The following is a 24,069-nucleotide window of genomic DNA, read 5'->3' as shown; positions in this document are numbered from 1 at the left end:
CATACCAGTAAATTCTTATCGGTTGGGTTAAGTTATAAATCTACTCGTTATTCACGTAATCGAAATATCTAGTGGGCAGGCGGCTAACAGCCCAGAACCGGTCCTTGATAGAATTGGAATCGTTATATGTGTGCAGCTTCCACCCAAGGTCGTAGGCTTCCACCGGTTAAACCAAGTGAGGTTGGTGCTCTGTAAAGCGCGTGCGCAAATCTGTCTTTTCGTAATCTGAAAATACAGGAGATTCCACTCGGCCACTAATATTCGAATATACAAAAGCAATTTTTTTCCACGTGTAGTATAGAAATTTGTAATAAGATACATAATGCGGTTATAATAAAATATTGTGCGATTATTTTCATATAATTAAAATTGATATTTATTTATTTTTTAGAAAATACGAAAGAAGCAACGCTTCCACCGCTTCTAGTGACGGCACGCTACTGCTCACTAACTAAACTAAACTAACCTACCATAACTTAGAACGGACCTAACCAGACGATTAAAGCTAACAAACCCTAATTTAATTTAACCTAACCTGTCATAACCTAACCAGAAATCAAGCTGAGTCCCTAATCTAACTTACAACTAAGACTAACTGAATTTAGACTGAAAAAGATAGAAAATAAGAATTAAAATACAAAGTTGAAAGGCAGATATATACTGACAGTTGAAACAAAACAAGACAAAGCTAATTGTTATCCGTGCCCCCAGAATGAGTGCTCTAAAGAGTCCCACTAAGAAATATGAATGCGAGTTGATGATGGAACACTGTACGTTTGCAAATGAGTTTGTGCGGGTTGCAAGGCCAGTTTACCTTTCAAGAACAGCAGCTCTCATTAAGCTATCCCTATTGTGAGTGTACCTATTTCAGCGAGAAACTAAGTGAAATGATGTTTGGTTCTGTTGAATACCACAACCACATTGTGGTATTCAACAGGACCAAAGTTATATCTATGCAAGTACAGTAGAGCGTCGATAATCGGAAAGTCAATCATCCGAAAGAATTCCAGTCGGCAAATTTTAATTTTTGCCAGTGCTGTGGCGCTGCAATCTTTGTATGTTTTCGGCTACTCAAATATTTTACGTTTTTGATACTAAATTAACTTCTGAAGTACAATTTTTTATTGTTTTTATATTTTTCAATATATTTATTTTGTTTGTACAAAATAAAAAAATAATTTTTAACGATACAATAGTCTTCGTTAGGCTTAACATCGATGAAAATTCAACGCAAAGCGACACGCAACGGAGAAAAATTTCAACACGGGATAAATTAATATATTTTTTTGTACATAATTGGTTATCTGAAAAATAAGTTATCCGAACAACCCCAGTCCCCAATTGATTCGGATAAACGACGCTCTACTGTAAAATCACAATCTGTCAATCTGTTACTTAATTCAAGTTCTTAGCAACTAAACATTGGTTGCTAAGAACCTATGTAGAAAATTTGATATTGTTGATGTAACTGGAAAAACTTCTGATTCTGTATATGTTTTTGATTTTTCAATATTATGTCTTAGCTAAGTGTGCATATGCAGTAATACAGTATGTGTCATTTTAATTCATTAAAATGATCTAAGAAAATACTGACATCTGTTGTCAATATAATTCAAATACAGTGGTGCCTCATATAACGTACGCCTCGAATAACGGACGCTGCGAACAACAGACTTTCTGAGTTACGTGACTTGAGCAATGGACTGGCTTCGAACAATGGACTTTCCATTCGGCAGTTACATGAGGCGAACAATAAATTTTCTGCGAACAAGTGCGAATGATGTTTCCACTTTTTTGCCGTTGCCAACGACAATCTGCTATTTTTATAATATATTAGTATTATTAAAATATATTTAGTATATCTGAAGTACAGAGCTCCCGTTGAGATTCGGCTTGCTCCCTTGTTTATTACGTACAGTACATCACCTCAGTGCAAGGTATTTACATTTATTCAAGTGTTGTACAAATCATGGCTTCTAAAAAAACAGAAAGGTAATTTCAATTGAAACAATGCAAGACATCATCAGAAGGAGTGAAAGTTGACAAAAACTTCCTTGTCAAATGGGGAGAGGTTCAGGAGTTTACCAACACTCATTATCCAAACAGAGCTGAGGCCAACAGGATCAATGATCTCTACAATGACACCCTTGCCCTTCATTTCTGACAGGTGTTGAAGAAGAGAGAGAAACAGACCATCTTGGACATGTTTTTCAAGAAGCCAGCTGCCAAAAAACAAAGGATGGAACAAGAGGAGATGACCCTGCAAGCTCTGGTAGCCTCTCCTGAATCTGACTCCAATTAAAAACAATAAAAAGAGACCTTCTGCAATGTGTAAAAAGTCTGTATCTGTATGAATGTGTAAAGAAAGTGTTCCTCCACCTCCTCCTCATGACATCTGACTACCCGGCATAATTGGTTACTGCTCCATTTTCATTTTTTTTATAGTACAGTATGGTTATTTTATGCTGTGGAATGAATTATATGTTTTAACATGTATTTCTATGGGAAAATGCGTTTCGTATAACGGACTTTTCACTTAACGGACGTGCACCTGGAACGGATTAAGTACGTTATACGAGGCACCACTATATTTATTCTTTTGCTTTTTGATAGTTATTCCATTTTATATTAAAACGACTTATAGCAATTATAGAATATTTTATACTAGAGTTGAATTGATAGATAAGATCTCTTTTCATAAAATTAGTTTAGGAGGGATAAGAATAATAATCTCAATTTCAAAAATAGTAAAATTCATTTAATTATATATACATTTTTTAACATTATCATTATTTAGTGATACATTTTTCAAAATAATCAATTCATTTTTGCATTCGATGCATAAAAAACTTTCTGGGTTTTTCTTGATCCATTCCCAAACAGTATTTGGGAATGGATCAAGTATTTTAAGCATATGATAAAAAAAATATTGACCTACTAATACTATCTTTAATTTTGGAAGCAACCAAAAGTAAGAGGTGCACAACCTTCCTAAGCTGAAAATTCAATTATTGATTACTATATGGAATTAGGAAAACATGTCCATGTTTAAAGTTGACTGTAACACAGAAGAGCAACATAACAAACTGATGCTTTGCACATATAGATTAGACCATTTTGGCTACTGTTTCTACTTCCATACTTTATAGAAGAACCCTGTGGTAGAAGACTTTATTTATCATTTAACCTATATAGTATATCATACTACCACATTTTTAACATGCTATTAAAATTATTTATAAAAATAAACCAAATAATATTTTAAAATTATTTTATTATAATTTATAATACATAATTCTTATTTAATAATAATTGTTTATTGATAAACATTTTATTTGTTAATTTTAATTAATACAATTAATTATTAATTAATAATTTATTATTAATGAATTAATAAACTTCTTAAACTGGAGTAATGTGTAAATTTAAAGAGTTCTATCCTGTTCCAGCAACAATTTTTTATTTATCAAATATTTTTAGCTATTATCATAGATGATATATAGCCATAATATATGATTGAACATACATGTATAGAATTATTTTTCTTTTTTATAGTGAATTAATTACCAGTAGAAATTTTTAATTATATTGAATAATAAAAAAATATGTTTATCTAATTTGTATGATTTCTAATCTTTAAAAATTAAAAACAAAATGTGATCTTTTTCTGTAAGTCTTAAATTTAGTTTATTTATGCTTTCAAACAACAGTGGCTTTAGACATAATTTGGTCCAGGATGGTTTTTAAAACAAGTCTCTCTGATGTTAATTTGGACTGTTTCCCTAATAAAGTTCTATGTATATAAAATGTTAGATGTTTTATTTTCTAATCCTATGTACAGTGACTTATTTTCAATTATTATCTAAATTATATAATTTAACTTTTCTGGCTGAGTTTTGCTAGTTTTATTTAAATCAATTTTTTTTGCAGTGCTACTTTATATAGAAAAAATTGACATATTTATCAAGTTCTCTTCTGTCATGTTTGTTTACAGACAATTATTTGAGCTTCAGGCAAGAAAGCTCCATTTGTTGATGCAATGAATACAGTGTTTGCAAAATTCATAAGGCTATTAGTAAGTTGGGAAAACATCTGTATAGTTGTTTTGGATAATAAAAGAAGCAATAGTGATAGATTTGGCAGTACATAAAGCATATTTGCTGTTACCTTGATCTCATTTTGTAATTCATAAAATTTCATATCTTGATCAGTGTAGATTCCATAAGTCAAAGCACTTTTCAAATTGGAGCATTTCTGGACCAATTCCTAGGTTTTATTGTTATTAAAATAATAAGAGATTCTATATAAAAATCCAAACGTGTAATAATGAGGTTGAAAATCTCAAAACAACTCTTAAGTGGCGAAAGTAATTGGTTCACAATAACATTAAAGAACTTGATGCAAAATATCTGTTCTTGATTCTCAATTGGTTCATTAGGGTTTCATATGAAAAATGTCTTTCTCCTCACATCAATAGTTTTTTCATATTCAAATTTCTAATCTAAGTTTATTTCCTGTGTCACCTCTTTTGCATACAGAACTTAGTCCATCAAATTATATCTTCATATTCCTCAATTTTTTTGATTAATTTTTTTGAAGTCATTGATTACTTTCCCAAATCAGCATTCTCATATAGATCTTTACTGACTGCCTTCATACAGAACAGAATATTATACCAAATAACTACTTGACACAAAGAAAGTAAAGCTCATCATTTGCTTTCCAAGATTATCTATCTCATAGCAGGAATTGTATTAAAAGTCATGTTAGTAATTTTAACAAATGCATTGAAAATATTAACAAATTTATATTTAAGCATTTGATGCAGTATTCCTAGTGCATTTTAGACAATGGAATGAGTATGAGATTTTCCAAATGCTTTGAAAAGATATGCTATTTTCTTCTGAATGCAGCAAAGCTGTAAATGCACTGAACTGATTCAAAGATCTTAGTGTTATGTGTACATAAAATCCTAAAGGACTGTTATGTATAAAATTTAGGAAGATAAGAATTATTGAATCTTAATATTGACTTTTAAAGCAATTTTAGGTCCTTATTGATGGGACTAACTTTTTTTTTAATTTATTATCATCTCATCTCCATAAAACTTTAGAGCCACATCAGTTGTCCTTTCTGTCTAAATAAAAATGAATGTTTTTGGTCATTTTAAAATAATCATCTTCAGGTTTTACGAAAATCAGAACGCAACATGTGCAATCAAATACCAAGTTTAAATTCTTTAAAACGCCATCTGATTGGATGGGCATTGTATAGTTGACATATACAATGGAATCAGCATAGTACAGTTGCCAGGGTGTTTAAGCCTGTAGATGGAGGTATCTGCCCCTGGTTTGACAGTTGAGGAAGAAATCCAATTTTTTGGAAGTGCGGCATATTCAAATTTTTGTGAAAACCTGAAGATGGTTGTTTTAAAATCATCAAAAACATTCATTTTTATTTAGACAGTAAAGGTTAGTGCTGGATTTTTGGGTTTTTTTGTATGTATTTAAGAAGACATCTAGTTAAAGGAGTGAGAAGACATCTAGTTAAAGGAATTGAAGGCTAATATAATAAAATTATTAGATAATAATGTCAATAAAATATTTTTGATTATTTAAAAAAATATTTATCAAAGCCAAACAACCACCACATTACATCAGGCTACTTTTTTGTGATTATATTTAATTAATTACTAAATAATTTGTCACTAGAGGGAGGCATTAGGCACCATCTCTTATTAAATTTAATAATTATAATTTAATGTAATGTAATTCAGTGGTTGTTTGACTTTACAAATTTATCGGGGTTTCGTGCAGTCCATTTATGTATATATTTATCAAATATTGGCATTTATTAACTATAATTTCAAACTATTTTTTGTTATTAAAAATTTGAGAGATGCTTTTGATTTGTATCAACCTTTTATAATAATAATATAACATGTTTATTATAATAGTAAATAAACAATCAGCTTTAAATAGTTGTAAATTTTACAATGTAATTTAAAGTAATTTAAATTATTTTTAATTTATTGTGTTTGAAATTTCATTTAAAAATATGTATGAATCATCTCTACAGTACAACAATTGATTTCATATTACATAACCACTCTGAACAAATAAGCATATAGAAGCCAAAAGTTCTCTGAAATCTTTTTGATATATATAACATTCATTTGAATAGATGATTTATGAAGAATAGTTTTAAATTTAAAATTATTATATAAAAGATAAAATATTTGAATGATCTGAATATAGATTATGGAAAATGTTTTACAATATAAATTTTTTTGTTTTTTATTCCTATAAATTTGTTTTTTCAATAATGTAAATAAATATAATATTTTGGAATTGAAAATTATTATAATTTCAGAAATATTAAAGATTAAATTAATCAATAAATTTAAAAAATTTCAGAATATTGTGTCTATAAAGTAATATAAGCACAAGTAATGAAATCTTAAAATTAATGTTGTTACATTATAATTAAAATGTTAAAAATTTATTAGCATGTATATCTTTTATTCATTTTTATTTGATTTCCTACTGAATTACTATAGTTTTTGTGTAAATAAATATCTAAATCGTATAAGGATAAAAAAAATTATCAAGATTAATGAGGTCAAAATCCAACAGGAAATAAATAATGCATATACAGTGTTAGATGTATCATACTGGAATTATATTTAGCAGAAGTTAAAATATAAATGAAATAAAATAGATGGAGATTAAAACTTTAGTTCTGAAAAGTTCTTGTTACTCTTAGAAATATAATATTCTTATATTACATGCATAATTTTTTAATATTATAATGAAAAGGTTAAAATTAATTTTTTTAAATAAATAAATAAATCTTTGTTAATTTCTGGAAGCTAACTTTCAATTTCTTCAAATAAGCAAAGATTTATTTATTTTATTTACAAAGGTGATGCCAAGTTTCATAACCTTTTAAACTAATTTTTTTTATCATTTTGTCATTACTGAACAAACTAAATTTTATTTAATTGATATTAATTAAAAGAAATTTTTATTCATAAATTTAATTTTAATTTAAAAAGTCATTATTTTAATTTTTAAAAATTTTTTGGAAATTCCAGATTAACAAAATGTACTAAAATTATAAAAATTTTGTAATTATTAATCCTTTAATTATTAATCCTTCATAATAAAAGTTATTTTGAAGGTAAATATACTATGATTAATTTAAATTAAATTACTTCTACATTAAAAATATATTGTTTTACTTATTAGTTTTTAAAAAATTTGTCTTTTGAAAAGGGCAATATTTAATTACTCCATGTTGTAATTTCAACTTTTATTTTATTATACAATAATGATGATAAAATTTTATATGTAACTACTATACGTATATATTATAAAAAGCTTTTATTTTTGTGAAAGTTTTGTTAGCATAAATTATTTTAAAACAGAATAATAATAATAATCCATAAGAAAAAAATATCTTAATTTACCAGTTTCCACCATTAAGTATTGAGCATATTTCAATCACTAATATTTAGCTATAATTGCTTTTGTCAGTTTGTTAATGTTAAAAAGTTAATTATTTTTCAAATATATAAACTGAAAACAAAACATAAAATTTTAGTATGCTTTTTAAGATGAGCTATAATTTTTATTTTTAGCGTTTCAATAAAGATTTAGTAGAATCAAAAATGCTTAGGTTAGCAAATTATGTTAAAACTTTGAAATTTCAATTTATTTTTATAAGTTTCTATCAAAAAATTATTCATATAATCGATATTTTACCATTGAATCAGTTACTATTACAGTATTATTGATTTTGGATTGTTTATAATAACAGTTTTAATGAAATTAATATATTTGTTGACACACATGTTTTTTTATGAAATGAAAAAAATCATATTTTATGAATAATTTAATAAATATAAAATATGTGAATAATAAAATCTATAAATTAATTATTAACATTCTAATTTTAGTAAAAATACTGTATAGATAATTCATAATATACATAGTTCATAATTAATAGATAATGTTAATTTCTTCTCTATTCATACATCTTTTATGTAAATTCTTTTTCACCACTTGTTCTTTGAAAGAACCTTGGGCTCTTAGGATCTCTAGCAAAGTTCCTCTCTTTTTTCTGGTTTTTGCATCTTCAAGCCAGTGAAACTGATGTTATAGACTAAAGGACCATATAAGTTACAATTTATTTGGATCTTTCCTGACATTTTTGCCTGATACAGGGACATATGCAGGGGTTTATGGGCTTGAACTAGACCAAAAATGTTTGTTTCTAATAAATATTGCTGAAAGACATACAGAAGGTATAATATTGATGAATATTACAATAAATTCCAGCTTTGAATGACACATTCACAATTGTATAAAATAATGGAATTATCAAACAATCTGCAAGACATAGTCATGTTTAAAAATTTTGTTGTCAGTACATAGATATTTGAATCTTCGAAGTGTAAATGTTGCTTTTGCAATTCTTGCTCTGATATTGAATTAAGATTTACCATTATTCTCTGGAGTAAGTTTCCTAGATAACAAAATTTATCAACCTCTTGTATATAAATGTAATTAATCTTGAAGATATGTTTATTGCTGTATGAACTTCTGTTTGTAATCATAGTTTTTGATTTCTAGATATTAATGGAGGGAGATAATCCAAAAGATCTGAAAATTTTGCTCTGTCAGTTTATTAAGTCTTGAAGTAATGATCATTTTCCAATGATACACCAATATTGTCCAGAAACCAAAGATTATATTTCTTCCTACAGTCACTACAATATTTCATTGATCAAGTGTCTGATATAAAATATTATAAACCTGTTAGTGGACATTCTCAGGGCTAGAGACTTTACTTAGGTTGGTTGTTCATTAAAGATATATACAGTATTTGTTTAAAAAATTGATGAACACTTTACAAAACCCCATTAGTTTTTTAAATAATCAATATTTTTTTACAGAAATAATGTGTATGATAAGGGCAGAATTTAGAACAATCTAAAGAAGTTCTGAAATTTATACATGATTATGGTATTAATTACAGTCCCTGGCTATATTATTATTATGACCAAATAAAGAATTCAAATAAAAATTACAGTAATAAAATTTGAATTCAAAATAACTTTAAAGTGTAAGACAGTATAAATATATACTTTTATTTACTATAATTTTGTGCAGATAACAATGGGTTATCTGTGTTTAAAAGACAATTTTTGAAAACAAATACAGATGATATGCCAGTTTTAAATTGTAAACTCATTAAATAATCTTCCTTTATATAAAAGTCATTAAAAGTGTCATTAGAAAATGTGAAAAATCTGTGTGTACCACAGACATAGTCATTGTTATCACAGTTTTTCTCAAAACTACTAAAGACACATATATGCATACTTCTTTAGTCCTACCCCATTTATTTACTATACTGTACTGTACATTCACTTCATGTTTTAATTATTATCAGACGTGACTATTTGAGTTTTTATCTTAAAAGCTGATAAATTTCTGATAATTATTCTTTGTCTATATATATATATAATGATATCAGTTAAGAGAACTTTGTGTGTTGGCATATGACACAATAATTGACGAGACTATGTCTCATCTCTAAAATCATGCTGCTGTCAACAGCTCAAACTTGCTACAGTTTGGAAAATGTGTATTCAATATCTTTGGCATTATCGTGAAGAAGAGAATATCATTCAAGACAAGAGCTCATCATAATCTTAATAATGCACATTTGGCAATCAGAAGATGTCACAAAGTTTTCAAATCTGCTAAAATTATTTGGAAATATTCAAAGAAATTGAACACAAAATTGGAGAATTGATTGCCAGATGAGTATTTGAGACTTGTAGAAAATAATTGAATTAGAAAGCATTTTACCAGATACTGAAAATTGTAATTTTGAAAATAACAGAATAAGAAGAATTAGTAAGGAAAACATGGAAATAACCTACAATGACACCAAAACCAGCAAATAAACCTCAATACTTTACTCAAATGAACATCTTCCTTCATTTCTAAACTGTTGAATACAGATTGGAACCAACATTTAAAAAATAGAACAACGTAAGTTTAAAAACAAATGACATTGGTGTCATTTTATATTTGACAGTTGTAACCTGATGATATCTGTTTGAGTAAAGTGTTGGAGTTTATTTGCTGGTTTTGGGTGCCAATATATATTATTTGTTGTTAATACTAGTTTTGGGTGCTATTTGTGGAAAACATAGATTTATTGAAAATAATTCCTGATGCTAAAGCATCTTCCAAAGATAATATCAAAAGTGCTAGCAAAAGTGGTGCCATGATTTACCATCTGTTAAAGAAACAATCAACATCAAGTAAAAACTAAGTAGAATTGAAAGCAGTTTAAGTTTAGAATTTCAAATCAGTATATCTTATTCCAGTGTATCAAATGCTGTTAAAGATAAACAGAATCAAGTATGTGAAAGTTCATTAAATGAAGAGTCTTTCTTTGATCTATTAAGTCAATTTCAGAGTAAAAGAATGGATGATCAGTGTTATTCTCTAGCAATTCTAGAAAACAGAGAAAATAATCAATTGTTAGAAATTGTCAGGCATCTAATACAATGCCAAGAATGATTTGTGGCCATCAGCCATGTTTGTTGTATATTTTTGTATATTTTAATTTGAATTAGTTTTAAGTTCCTTCCTATTTCTTTGTTCAAAAATTGTTTCTAGAACATTCTCTCTTAACCCTTCTCTATTGGGGGTAAGACTACCAACTCCTGGAACATATGAAAACAAAAGAGGGTGTGAAGCCTGGAGGCAAAACAACCGGGGAGAAGTCAGTCAGAGGATGGATCTCAAGGAGAAAGGCACAGAGAAGGCAGTGCTCCCAAAGGCAAAAATAGAGTAAAGAAAATTCAAAAAAAGAATAGAACGAGGAGGGACTGCAAGGTGCTGAGGGATCAGAGAAAGAAGTCACAGAACAGCGAACGTTCAATAGAATATCAAGACTAGTAAGAGACAAGGAGGTCTACGGCCAAAAGATTAAAAGAATTTAAGAAAAGGAGAAGAGACTTGAACATGGTGTCTTACCCTAGGATACATCAACACAAAAACCCCGAGTACTTCCTGACTTTTGTTTTATCACTTGGTCCTTCATTCTTAATTCCCATCTTTTCTACTTCCTTTAATTATAAATGGTTTGTAAGCTAGTTGTAAGTTAGTCGTAAGTTAGAGTTAGCTAGGTTGTCCCACGTTTATGTGTCGTGCATTAAGAGAATTTTGATGATTGGATAAAAATGTTCAATGCCTGTGTACCTGAAATAATTTAAGGTCGAAAAAAAGTTGGGATCTAAATAAAGAAAAGAACTGGTTTGTTGAGAAATATAAAGTACATTGTGTTAAAAATTTGTATCAAAGTTTATTTTATTGTACTATTCTGCTCGAGGGATCAAGTACATCTCATTTATGACCATCACAGATTCGCAGTATTTAAGATGAGGATAAATTTAGAGATGATCAATCTGATTTAATTGCTGGTACTCAGAGTAGATGATTGGATGAATAAAGAGATAGTCTACATCATGACTGTTTAAGTACTGGTTTAAATACTGAAACCTGATAATACACTGTTACCTCTGTTTTTGTCGATAATCCATCCGATAACAATCGGCAAAATCCAAAACCAACGAAAACTAAGGCAATTATTTCCATAAGAATCAATGTAAATCTAATTAATTCATTCTAGACACTCCAAAATACATACCATAAACACATTTTATAGAGAACAAGTATAGTGTTTAATACTAAATACAAAATGAAATGAATATAAAAGGCTAATATGATGTTCTCTGAAACAGAATCGCCATCTAACTGTTTTTTATTTATCCAAATTAATAATGACTGTTTGACATCTTCAATTGTTTAGATCTGTTTTGTTGGCACATTCACGCTTTCGCTACATTAACCTCCTTTATTGCATTTTTTTTTTTTTTTCCACAATGGAACTTATTGTGTATGGCAACTTCCCATACATGTGGCCGATTTCAACAATCTTAATGCTGCTCTAATATTTTTCAATGATTTCCTTCAAGTTGATTGTGTTCCTGGCCTTCTTCTTCGAAGGGCTGCTGGCTATGGAAACTTTCTTTGGTCCCATGATGGAGCTGAAAGGAAAGGAAAGCAGTGGAATTGTTTAGCTAGACATGCAGAGTAATGCTCATACAACGAGAAACAATGCCACACTGAGCAGAAGAATGCATGGGTCTCCCTTTGTTTTTGCAAAATTAGCAGTGAGTTCACGTGGGCAAGCTGACAAAATCCAAGGCAACTGACAAAAACCAAGACAAATTTGTGAGGTTTGCCGATTGGGGAGAAAGTGTCATGACAATTGAGCAGTCAGCACTGTTGTGTGGGAGTGAAAAAACTTACTGAGACAGGTTCTCCATCATAAACCATTTAATAAATATAAAAATTTCTCTTACAACAAATCCTTAGTGTAACACCTATCCAAAGTCTAGAAACAAGTCTGTAACAAAAAGTTCAACTGTTCTGACGGTAGTTTTTCTTCTGGTGATGGTGGTGTGAAGACGTCAGCTCCGGGGTGCACAGCACTACTTGGACCGTGGACTTTAGCAATCTTGACGGCATGGGACAGCAAAGACAACTCCTGTAATGTCTAACAAGCTCTCGTAGAGAACATCCAGATGACAAGAATCTTGGAGAGGACCACTGCGAACCAAAGGTCAAGAACATCACATCCTTTTTTTGTTTGATTTTTATAAGTTTTCTTTGGGTCCCAGACCAAACATCACGATAGGTTGATGCCAATCTGCCCCACTCTCCAATTGGTCCCCCTCCTCGTTACGAATTGTAACGCGATCGGATCCCAGATGGTGGGGTGAGTCAACACCAACTGACAATTCGATTCCTATCGAAGATGTTTGATCTAAGCACTCAAATTCATCTATTGTTTCATTCTGAAAAGTTCGATTTTTCTTAGAAATTTCTACAGACATGGCCTTATATGGACATAAAATATTCATTTTTCGTTTGATGGTTTCTTTTTACAACATAAAATAATAATTATTATTATTAATTTTTTTATACGAAATTAAAAACGTTTTTTTCTGTACATGAATTTCGACCTACTTCCAGAGCATGAATTTCGACCCACTTTCAGTTTTCGTGGAAAAAATCGATGAAAACCAAGGTATTAGATATTACTGTATTTCCTGCATTGCTACTGCTGCTACTTGAAACAATGAGCAATGTTCCTTAACTTAACTAAAACTCAACAAGGGGCTGTAAATAGGAACATTTATATTTGAGTTATTTGTATCTTGTAGATAATGAAATTTCAAGCTTTCTTATCTAATGTATTCTGCTGAAGCACCTATTCCTTAGGATTTTATTTGTCTGACTATACTTCTTTATGTTATTCGTAATATTGTGTACAGTGACAAAAGATGAATGATGTTAATTTACAGTCTTCAAGAGCAATTGATCTGTATGCATTAATTGTATAGAATATTGTATGGGAAAGACATGTACTGTACAGTAGAGTCCTGTACAACGTGCAAATAAAGCAAGCATCACCCTTGAAACATATACCTCGTTGAAAAATGTATACGTTTTTTTTTCAACTTATAGGCCAAGGTTTAAACTTTCATAAATTGTGTGATAATGCAGGTTTTGATAACGTGATTTCCTATAATGAATAATGAATCTCCCACATTGTATGGGACTCTATTGTATGTTTATCTTGTATTGCAGGGGTCAGCAACATTATGACTGTTGCACGTTTCAGATGTACCCCTTGGAACATAGTCACGCGAGTGCAAATACATATACTTGTAATTTTATTTAATTTGATTTTGTGTTATTTTATGTATGTACTTTTAATTTTCATTTTTTAGTTATTACATACGTAATCTTTATTTTGTATAAATATTCATATTTCAAAACATCATTAGTTTGTTTATTTATTACAACATTGTGATTTTTTTTTCAAAAATTAAACTATGTGCCTGTGATGGTTTTTAAATTTTTATTGTGCCCTTAGTAATAAAAAGGATGCTGACCCCTGTTGCATTGTATTTGTCTGTATACAGTATAGTTATGAAGATTTTCAATAAAACTTTTTAATAAAAACAATGGTGTAGAGTTTTAAGTGATGAATTTATGAAATAATGATAATATCATGGCTCATTTTTCAATTAAAAGTTAGTAGAATATATTTTCATGAATGTAGAATTTAGAACCTTTATTCTAATTAAATTAAGCTATAAACAGAAATATTTGAATCATTCATATTTAATTCTTTGTTTAATGTTTTATGTAAACAAAAAAAACTGGCCNAAATATTTTTAGCTATTATCATAGATGATATATAGCCATAATATATGATTGAACATACATGTATAGAATTATTTTTCTTTTTTATAGTGAATTAATTACCAGTAGAAATTTTTAATTATATTGAATAATAAAAAAATATGTTTATCTAATTTGTATGATTTCTAATCTTTAAAAATTAAAAACAAAATGTGATCTTTTTCTGTAAGTCTTAAATTTAGTTTATTTATGCTTTCAAACAACAGTGGCTTTAGACATAATTTGGTCCAGGATGGTTTTTAAAACAAGTCTCTCTGATGTTAATTTGGACTGTTTCCCTAATAAAGTTCTATGTATATAAAATGTTAGATGTTTTATTTTCTAATCCTATGTACAGTGACTTATTTTCAATGATTATCTAAATTATATAATTTAACTTTTCTGGCTGAGTTTTGCTAGTTTTATTTAAATCAATTTTTTTTGCAGTGCTACTTTATATAGAAAAAATTGACATATTTATCAAGTTCTCTTCTGTCATGTTTGTTTACAGACAATTATTTGAGCTTCAGGCAAGAAAGCTCCATTTGTTGATGCAATGAATACAGTGTTTGCAAAATTCATAAGGCTATTAGTAAGTTGGGAAAACATCTGTATAGTTGTTTTGGATAATAAAAGAAGCAATAGTGATAGATTTGGCAGTACATAAAGCATATTTGCTGTTACCTTGATCTCATTTTGTAATTCATAAAATTTCATATCTTGATCAGTGTAGATTCCATAAGTCAAAGCACTTTTCAAATTGGAGCATTTCTGGACCAATTCCTAGGTTTTATTGTTATTAAAATAATAAGAGATTCTATATAAAAATCCAAACGTGTAATAATGAGGTTGAAAATCTCAAAACAACTCTTAAGTGGCGAAAGTAATTGGTTCACAATAACATTAAAGAACTTGATGCAAAATATCTGTTCTTGATTCTCAATTGGTTCATTAGGGTTTCATATGAAAAATGTCTTTCTCCTCACATCAATAGTTTTTTCATATTCAAATTTCTAATCTAAGTTTATTTCCTGTGTCACCTCTTTTGCATACAGAACTTAGTCCATCAAATTATATCTTCATATTCCTCAATTTTTTTGATTAATTTTTTTGAAGTCATTGATTACTTTCCCAAATCAGCATTCTCATATAGATCTTTACTGACTGCCTTCATACAGAACAGAATATTATACCAAATAACTACTTGACACAAAGAAAGTAAAGCTCATCATTTGCTTTCCAAGATTATCTATCTCATAGCAGGAATTGTATTAAAAGTCATGTTAGTAATTTTAACAAATGCATTGAAAATATTAACAAATTTATATTTAAGCATTTGATGCAGTATTCCTAGTGCATTTTAGACAATGGAATGAGTATGAGATTTTCCAAATGCTTTGAAAAGATATGCTATTTTCTTCTGAATGCAGCAAAGCTGTAAATGCACTGAACTGATTCAAAGATCTTAGTGTTATGTGTACATAAAATCCTAAAGGACTGTTATGTATAAAATTTAGGAAGATAAGAATTATTGAATCTTAATATTGACTTTTAAAGCAATTTTAGGTCCTTATTGATGGGACTAACTTTTTTTTTAATTTATTATCATCTCATCTCCATAAAACTTTAGAGCCACATCAGTTGTCCTTTCTGTCTAAATAAAAATGAATGTTTTTGGTCATTTTAAAATAATCATCTTCAGGTTTTACGAAAATCAGAACGCAACATGTGCAATCAAATACCAAGTTTAAATTCTTTAAAACGCCATCTGATTGGATGGGCATTGTATAGTTGACATATACAATGGAATCAGCATAGTACAGTTGCCAGGGTGTTTAAGCCTGTAGATGGAGGTATCTGCCCCTGGTTTGACAGTTGAGGAAGAAATCCAATTTTTTGGAAGTGCGGCATATTCAAATTTTTGTGAAAACCTGAAGATGGTTGTTTTAAAATCATCAAAAACATTCATTTTTATTTAGACAGTAAAGGTTAGTGCTGGATTTTTGGGTTTTTTTGTATGTATTTAAGAAGACATCTAGTTAAAGGAGTGAGAAGACATCTAGTTAAAGGAATTGAAGGCTAATATAATAAAATTATTAGATAATAATGTCAATAAAATATTTTTGATTATTTAAAAAAATATTTATCAAAGCCAAACAACCACCACATTACATCAGGCTACTTTTTTGTGATTATATTTAATTAATTACTAAATAATTTGTCACTAGAGGGAGGCATTAGGCACCATCTCTTATTAAATTTAATAATTATAATTTAATGTAATGTAATTCAGTGGTTGTTTGACTTTACAAATTTATCGGGGTTTCGTGCAGTCCATTTATGTATATATTTATCAAATATTGGCATTTATTAACTATAATTTCAAACTATTTTTTGTTATTAAAAATTTGAGAGATGCTTTTGATTTGTATCAACCTTTTATAATAATAATATAACATGTTTATTATAATAGTAAATAAACAATCAGCTTTAAATAGTTGTAAATTTTACAATGTAATTTAAAGTAATTTAAATTATTTTTAATTTATTGTGTTTGAAATTTCATTTAAAAATATGTATGAATCATCTCTACAGTACAACAATTGATTTCATATTACATAACCACTCTGAACAAATAAGCATATAGAAGCCAAAAGTTCTCTGAAATCTTTTTGATATATATAACATTCATTTGAATAGATGATTTATGAAGAATAGTTTTAAATTTAAAATTATTATATAAAAGATAAAATATTTGAATGATCTGAATATAGATTATGGAAAATGTTTTACAATATAAATTTTTTTGTTTTTTATTCCTATAAATTTGTTTTTTCAATAATGTAAATAAATATAATATTTTGGAATTGAAAATTATTATAATTTCAGAAATATTAAAGATTAAATTAATCAATAAATTTAAAAAATTTCAGAATATTGTGTCTATAAAGTAATATAAGCACAAGTAATGAAATCTTAAAATTAATGTTGTTACATTATAATTAAAATGTTAAAAATTTATTAGCATGTATATCTTTTATTCATTTTTATTTGATTTCCTACTGAATTACTATAGTTTTTGTGTAAATAAATATCTAAATCGTATAAGGATAAAAAAAATTATCAAGATTAATGAGGTCAAAATCCAACAGGAAATAAATAATGCATATACAGTGTTAGATGTATCATACTGGAATTATATTTAGCAGAAGTTAAAATATAAATGAAATAAAATAGATGGAGATTAAAACTTTAGTTCTGAAAAGTTCTTGTTACTCTTAGAAATATAATATTCTTATATTACATGCATAATTTTTTAATATTATAATGAAAAGGTTAAAATTAATTTTTTTAAATAAATAAATAAATCTTTGTTAATTTCTGGAAGCTAACTTTCAATTTCTTCAAATAAGCAAAGATTTATTTATTTTATTTACAAAGGTGATGCCAAGTTTCATAACCTTTTAAACTAATTTTTTTTATCATTTTGTCATTACTGAACAAACTAAATTTTATTTAATTGATATTAATTAAAAGAAATTTTTATTCATAAATTTAATTTTAATTTAAAAAGTCATTATTTTAATTTTTAAAAATTTTTTGGAAATTCCAGATTAACAAAATGTACTAAAATTATAAAAATTTTGTAATTATTAATCCTTTAATTATTAATCCTTCATAATAAAAGTTATTTTGAAGGTAAATATACTATGATTAATTTAAATTAAATTACTTCTACATTAAAAATATATTGTTTTACTTATTAGTTTTTAAAAAATTTGTCTTTTAAAAAGGGCAATATTTAATTACTCCATGTTGTAATTTCAACTTTTATTTTATTATACAATAATGATGATAAAATTTTATATGTAACTACTATACGTATATATTATAAAAAGCTTTTATTTTTGTGAAAGTTTTGTTAGCATAAATTATTTTAAAACAGAATAATAATAATAATCCATAAGAAAAAAATATCTTAATTTACCAGTTTCCACCATTAAGTATTGAGCATATTTCAATCACTAATATTTAGCTATAATTGCTTTTGTCAGTTTGTTAATGTTAAAAAGTTAATTATTTTTCAAATATATAAACTGAAAACAAAACATAAAATTTTAGTATGCTTTTTAAGATGAGCTATAATTTTTATTTTTAGCGTTTCAATAAAGATTTAGTAGAATCAAAAATGCTTAGGTTAGCAAATTATGTTAAAACTTTGAAATTTCAATTTATTTTTATAAGTTTCTATCAAAAAATTATTCATATAATCGATATTTTACCATTGAATCAGTTACTATTACAGTATTATTGATTTTGGATTGTTTATAATAACAGTTTTAATGAAATTAATATATTTGTTGACACACATGTTTTTTTATGAAATGAAAAAAATCATATTTTATGAATAATTTAATAAATATAAAATATGTGAATAATAAAATCTATAAATTAATTATTAACATTCTAATTTTAGTAAAAATACTGTATAGATAATTCATAATATACATAGTTCATAATTAATAGATAATGTTAATTTCTTCTCTATTCATACATCTTTTATGTAAATTCTTTTTCACCACTTGTTCTTTGAAAGAACCTTGGGCTCTTAGGATCTCTAGCAAAGTTCCTCTCTTTTTTCTGGTTTTTGCATCTTCAAGCCAGTGAAACTGATGTTATAGACTAAAGGACCATATAAGTTACAATTTATTTGGATCTTTCCTGACATTTTTGCCTGATACAGGGACATATGCAGGGGTTTATGGGCTTGAACTAGACCAAAAATGTTTGTTTCTAATAAATATTGCTGAAAGACATACAGAAGGTATAATATTGATGAATATTACAATAAATTCCAGCTTTGAATGACACATTCACAATTGTATAAAATAATGGAATTATCAAACAATCTGCAAGACATAGTCATGTTTAAAAATTTTGTTGTCAGTACATAGATATTTGAATCTTCGAAGTGTAAATGTTGCTTTTGCAATTCTTGCTCTGATATTGAATTAAGATTTACCATTATTCTCTGGAGTAAGTTTCCTAGATAACAAAATTTATCAACCTCTTGTATATAAATGTAATTAATCTTGAAGATATGTTTATTGCTGTATGAACTTCTGTTTGTAATCATAGTTTTTGATTTCTAGATATTAATGGAGGGAGATAATCCAAAAGATCTGAAAATTTTGCTCTGTCAGTTTATTAAGTCTTGAAGTAATGATCATTTTCCAATGATACACCAATATTGTCCAGAAACCAAAGATTATATTTCTTCCTACAGTCACTACAATATTTCATTGATCAAGTGTCTGATATAAAATATTATAAACCTGTTAGTGGACATTCTCAGGGCTAGAGACTTTACTTAGGTTGGTTGTTCATTAAAGATATATACAGTATTTGTTTAAAAAATTGATGAACACTTTACAAAACCCCATTAGTTTTTTAAATAATCAATATTTTTTTACAGAAATAATGTGTATGATAAGGGCAGAATTTAGAACAATCTAAAGAAGTTCTGAAATTTATACATGATTATGGTATTAATTACAGTCCCTGGCTATATTATTATTATGACCAAATAAAGAATTCAAATAAAAATTACAGTAATAAAATTTGAATTCAAAATAACTTTAAAGTGTAAGACAGTATAAATATATACTTTTATTTACTATAATTTTGTGCAGATAACAATGGGTTATCTGTGTTTAAAAGACAATTTTTGAAAACAAATACAGATGATATGCCAGTTTTAAATTGTAAACTCATTAAATAATCTTCCTTTATATAAAAGTCATTAAAAGTGTCATTAGAAAATGTGAAAAATCTGTGTGTACCACAGACATAGTCATTGTTATCACAGTTTTTCTCAAAACTACTAAAGACACATATATGCATACTTCTTTAGTCCTACCCCATTTATTTACTATACTGTACTGTACATTCACTTCATGTTTTAATTATTATCAGACGTGACTATTTGAGTTTTTATCTTAAAAGCTGATAAATTTCTGATAATTATTCTTTGTCTATATATATATATAATGATATCAGTTAAGAGAACTTTGTGTGTTGGCATATGACACAATAATTGACGAGACTATGTCTCATCTCTAAAATCTTGCTGCTGTCAACAGCTCAAACTTGCTACAGTTTGGAAAATGTGTATTCAATATCTTTGGCATTATCGTGAAGAAGAGAATATCATTCAAGACAAGAGCTCATCATAATCTTAATAATGCACATTTGGCAATCAGAAGATGTCACAAAGTTTTCAAATCTGCTAAAATTATTTGGAAATATTCAAAGAAATTGAACACAAAATTGGAGAATTGATTGCCAGATGAGTATTTGAGATTTGTAGAAAATAATTGAATTAGAAAGCATTTTACCAGATACTGAAAATTGTAATTTTGAAAATAACAGAATAAGAAGAATTAGTAAGGAAAACATGGAAATAACCTACAATGACACCAAAACCAGCAAATAAACCTCAATACTTTACTCAAATGAACATCTTCCTTCATTTCTAAACTGTTGAATACAGAATGGAACCAACATTTAAAAAATAGAACAATGTAAGTTTAAAAACAAATGACATTGGTGTCATTTTATATTTGACAGTTGTAACCTGATGATATCTGTTTGAGTAAAGTGTTGGAGTTTATTTGCTGGTTTTGGGTGCCAATATATATTATTTGTTGTTAATACTAGTTTTGGGTGCTATTTGTGGAAAACATAGATTTATTGAAAATAATTCCTGATGCTAAAGCATCTTCCAAAGATAATATCAAAAGTGCTAGCAAAAGTGGTGCCATGATTTACCATCTGTTAAAGAAACAATCAACATCAAGTAAAAACTAAGTAGAATTGAAAGCAGTTTAAGTTTAGAATTTCAAATCAGTATATCTTATTCCAGTGTATCAAATGCTGTTAAAGATAAACAGAATCAAGTATGTGAAAGTTCATTAAATGAAGAGTCTTTCTTTGATCTATTAAGTCAATTTCAGAGTAAAAGAATGGATGATCAGTGTTATTCTCTAGCAATTCTAGAAAACAGAGAAAATAATCAATTGTTAGAAATTGTCAGGCATCTAATACAATGCCAAGAATGATTTGTGGCCATCAGCCATGTTTGTTGTATATTTTTGTATATTTTAATTTGAATTAGTTTTAAGTTCCTTCCTATTTCTTTGTTCAAAAATTGTTTCTAGAACATTCTCTCTTAACCCTTCTCTATTGGGGGTAAGACTACCAACTCCTGGAACATATGAAAACAAAAGAGGGTGTGAAGCCTGGAGGCAAAACAACCGGGGAGAAGTCAGTCAGAGGATGGATCTCAAGGAGAAAGGCACAGAGAAGGCAGTGCTCCCAAAGGCAAAAATAGAGTAAAGAAAATTCAAAAAAAGAATAGAACGAGGAGGGACGGCAAGGTGCTGAGGGATCAGAGAAAGAAGTCACAGAACAGCGAACGTTCAATAGAATATCAAGACTAGTAAGAGACAAGGAGGTCTACGGCCAAAAGATTAAAAGAATTTAAGAAAAGGAGAAGAGACTTGAACATGGTGTCTTACCCTAGGATACATCAACACAAAAACCCCGAGTACTTCCTGACTTTTGTTTTATCACTTGGTCCTTCATTCNATTTACATTAAAAAAAAATTTATAGTAGCCCATGTATGATTTTTATTTGTACTGTACATACAAATAAACAGAAATTATTAATATCATAATGTTTTGAATTACATTTGATCTTGAAGAAACAATAAAATTGTCCTTGATATAGGTCAGTATCTCTGGCTTTTTGTTTTATGAATGTTATATTGTTCTAGACTTTGAGTTACACAATACTGTCTGGTCAGATTGCCAAGATGAATTTGATTGTATAATTTATGATTGGGAAGAAGTTCTAAATAATGTTTTTAAGAAATTTAATGCAAATACAGGTATATATGAATATGTAATTATTTTCCTGAAATAATATACACATATTAATTACTGTAAGAAACTGGAAGTACTACTTACAATTAACTTAAAATACATCTAATGTGTTAGATGTATTTTGAGTTAATTATATGGTATACACATAATTGATTTATAAGTATTTAAAATTATGTTGAACTCTAAAAATTTTTTTGGAAATTTATGAAATAAATTTATGTTTATTAATGAATAATAATTTAGTACTCTGTAATTTGTATAAGAAAATTAAATATGATAAGTAACATTTTGTATTATTTTTATTTTATTTTATTTTATAAATGTAAATGATAAAATTTATTTAAGTCATGTCATCGTTCTTTCGACATTCCACTATTTTATATTGGTTTACAATCTTTAATATTGCTTTTAAACTTTCAATGATGATATGATTAATGGCTCAATTGATTTATTGATTTTTATCTGAGTCATTTGTTAACAAAAAACAATCTTATCTCAATTAATATCCTAAGAATATATTTTTAAAAAGTTGATTAAAATTTTTTAAAATCCATATTATTGTAGGATATTAATTTTTTTCTTCAGATATTGTTTTATTTATAATTATGTTTAAAAAAATTCATTTTTAACAGAATTACAAAAGCTGTTTCTTCATAAATTTACATCTTCTAGATGTTTCATAAAAATACACGTAAAAAGTTTATGTATTTTCTTTAAATAATATATTTTCAATCTTCTTTTTATTTTAAAATTAAATTACAGTAGAAATAATAATAATAATAATTTTAGTTTTATTTTGGTTGCTATGCCTTGACTTTGGTCTGGCATAGTACACAGGTACACAGCCACCGGTGTGAACCAAGTATAACTCACAAAACTCAACATAATAATAATAATTGAAATTCATATGATACAATTATTATTTGACTTAAATTTAAAATTATCTTCAAATTTTGTTTATTAATATAATCAAAATAAATACCATGTCAAAACTTAACAAATCACAAAACCACTTGCTTATCAGACATAGCAGAATCTGAAAAAGTGTCTTATAAATTCTGAATTGATTGAACTTTCATTAAATTTAATTTAAAATCATAAAAAATCATTGTCTAAAAATGCTTCTAAGTCAATTCTATTGCAGATGACCAACATATTGCACTAGATACATTTTCCACTTTCTACAATGGCAGGAATTTGCAAGAAAACAATATCTTGTTTTCTTGCAAATTGGCACACGTATTAAATGTAACAAAATATAATACTGCATGTCATATGCTTTTCTCATACCTAGAAGCTTTAAACATGGCTATGTATTATTTGTGATAAATAAGAAATTCATTTGATTTCTCAATTTTTTTTATAATCCTTAACAGGTTTTATTTTTATGAATGGATATTGAGATATTATAATGTTAAATTTGTATAAATTTAAAATTATATTAATTTTTTTTTATAAATTAATGTTTATTAATTATTTACATAAACTTAAATTAAATATATCATATTTATGCTTTTAGGCAAGTGATTGACAACATTCGTGAGAAGTGGAAACAGTTGAAAGGGAGATTAGTATTGGACTGTGTTCGCATTTATTTAAATTGTGCCCGAAAATGGTCCTATTGCGGTGCCAAATTATTTAGTGCCAAGGCATGTAATATTTAGCATATTATAAAATATTTTAAAATTTTATAATTTTAATTATATTATTATTATTGTTATTACTATTTTATTTGAAATTATGAAAAATAATATAAAATTTATACAAATATATTTTG

General features: G+C 27.4%; 1 protein-coding gene across 1 annotated transcript in view; it reads left to right on the top strand.

Annotated features, from left to right (window-relative positions):
• The window catches only part of LOC111621887 (uncharacterized protein CG43867-like), a 243,537-nt gene that overhangs the window by 199,743 nt on the left and 19,725 nt on the right, over positions 1 to 24,069 (top strand). The window contains exon 33 of the mRNA XM_023364145.1: positions 23,812 to 23,941. Coding sequence (XP_023219913.1) covers positions 23,812 to 23,941 — 130 coding nt within the window. The remainder of the gene's footprint in view (positions 1 to 23,811; positions 23,942 to 24,069) is intronic.

This window comes from Centruroides sculpturatus, unplaced genomic scaffold (genome assembly GCF_000671375.1).
Source record: "Centruroides sculpturatus isolate CEXI.00-Female unplaced genomic scaffold, Cexi_2.0 scaffold14, whole genome shotgun sequence".
In the NCBI taxonomy this organism is placed as follows: Eukaryota; Metazoa; Arthropoda; class Arachnida; order Scorpiones; family Buthidae; genus Centruroides; species Centruroides sculpturatus.
Note: the sequence above shows the minus strand (reverse complement) of the source record. Positions and strands in the feature narration are given on the sequence as shown.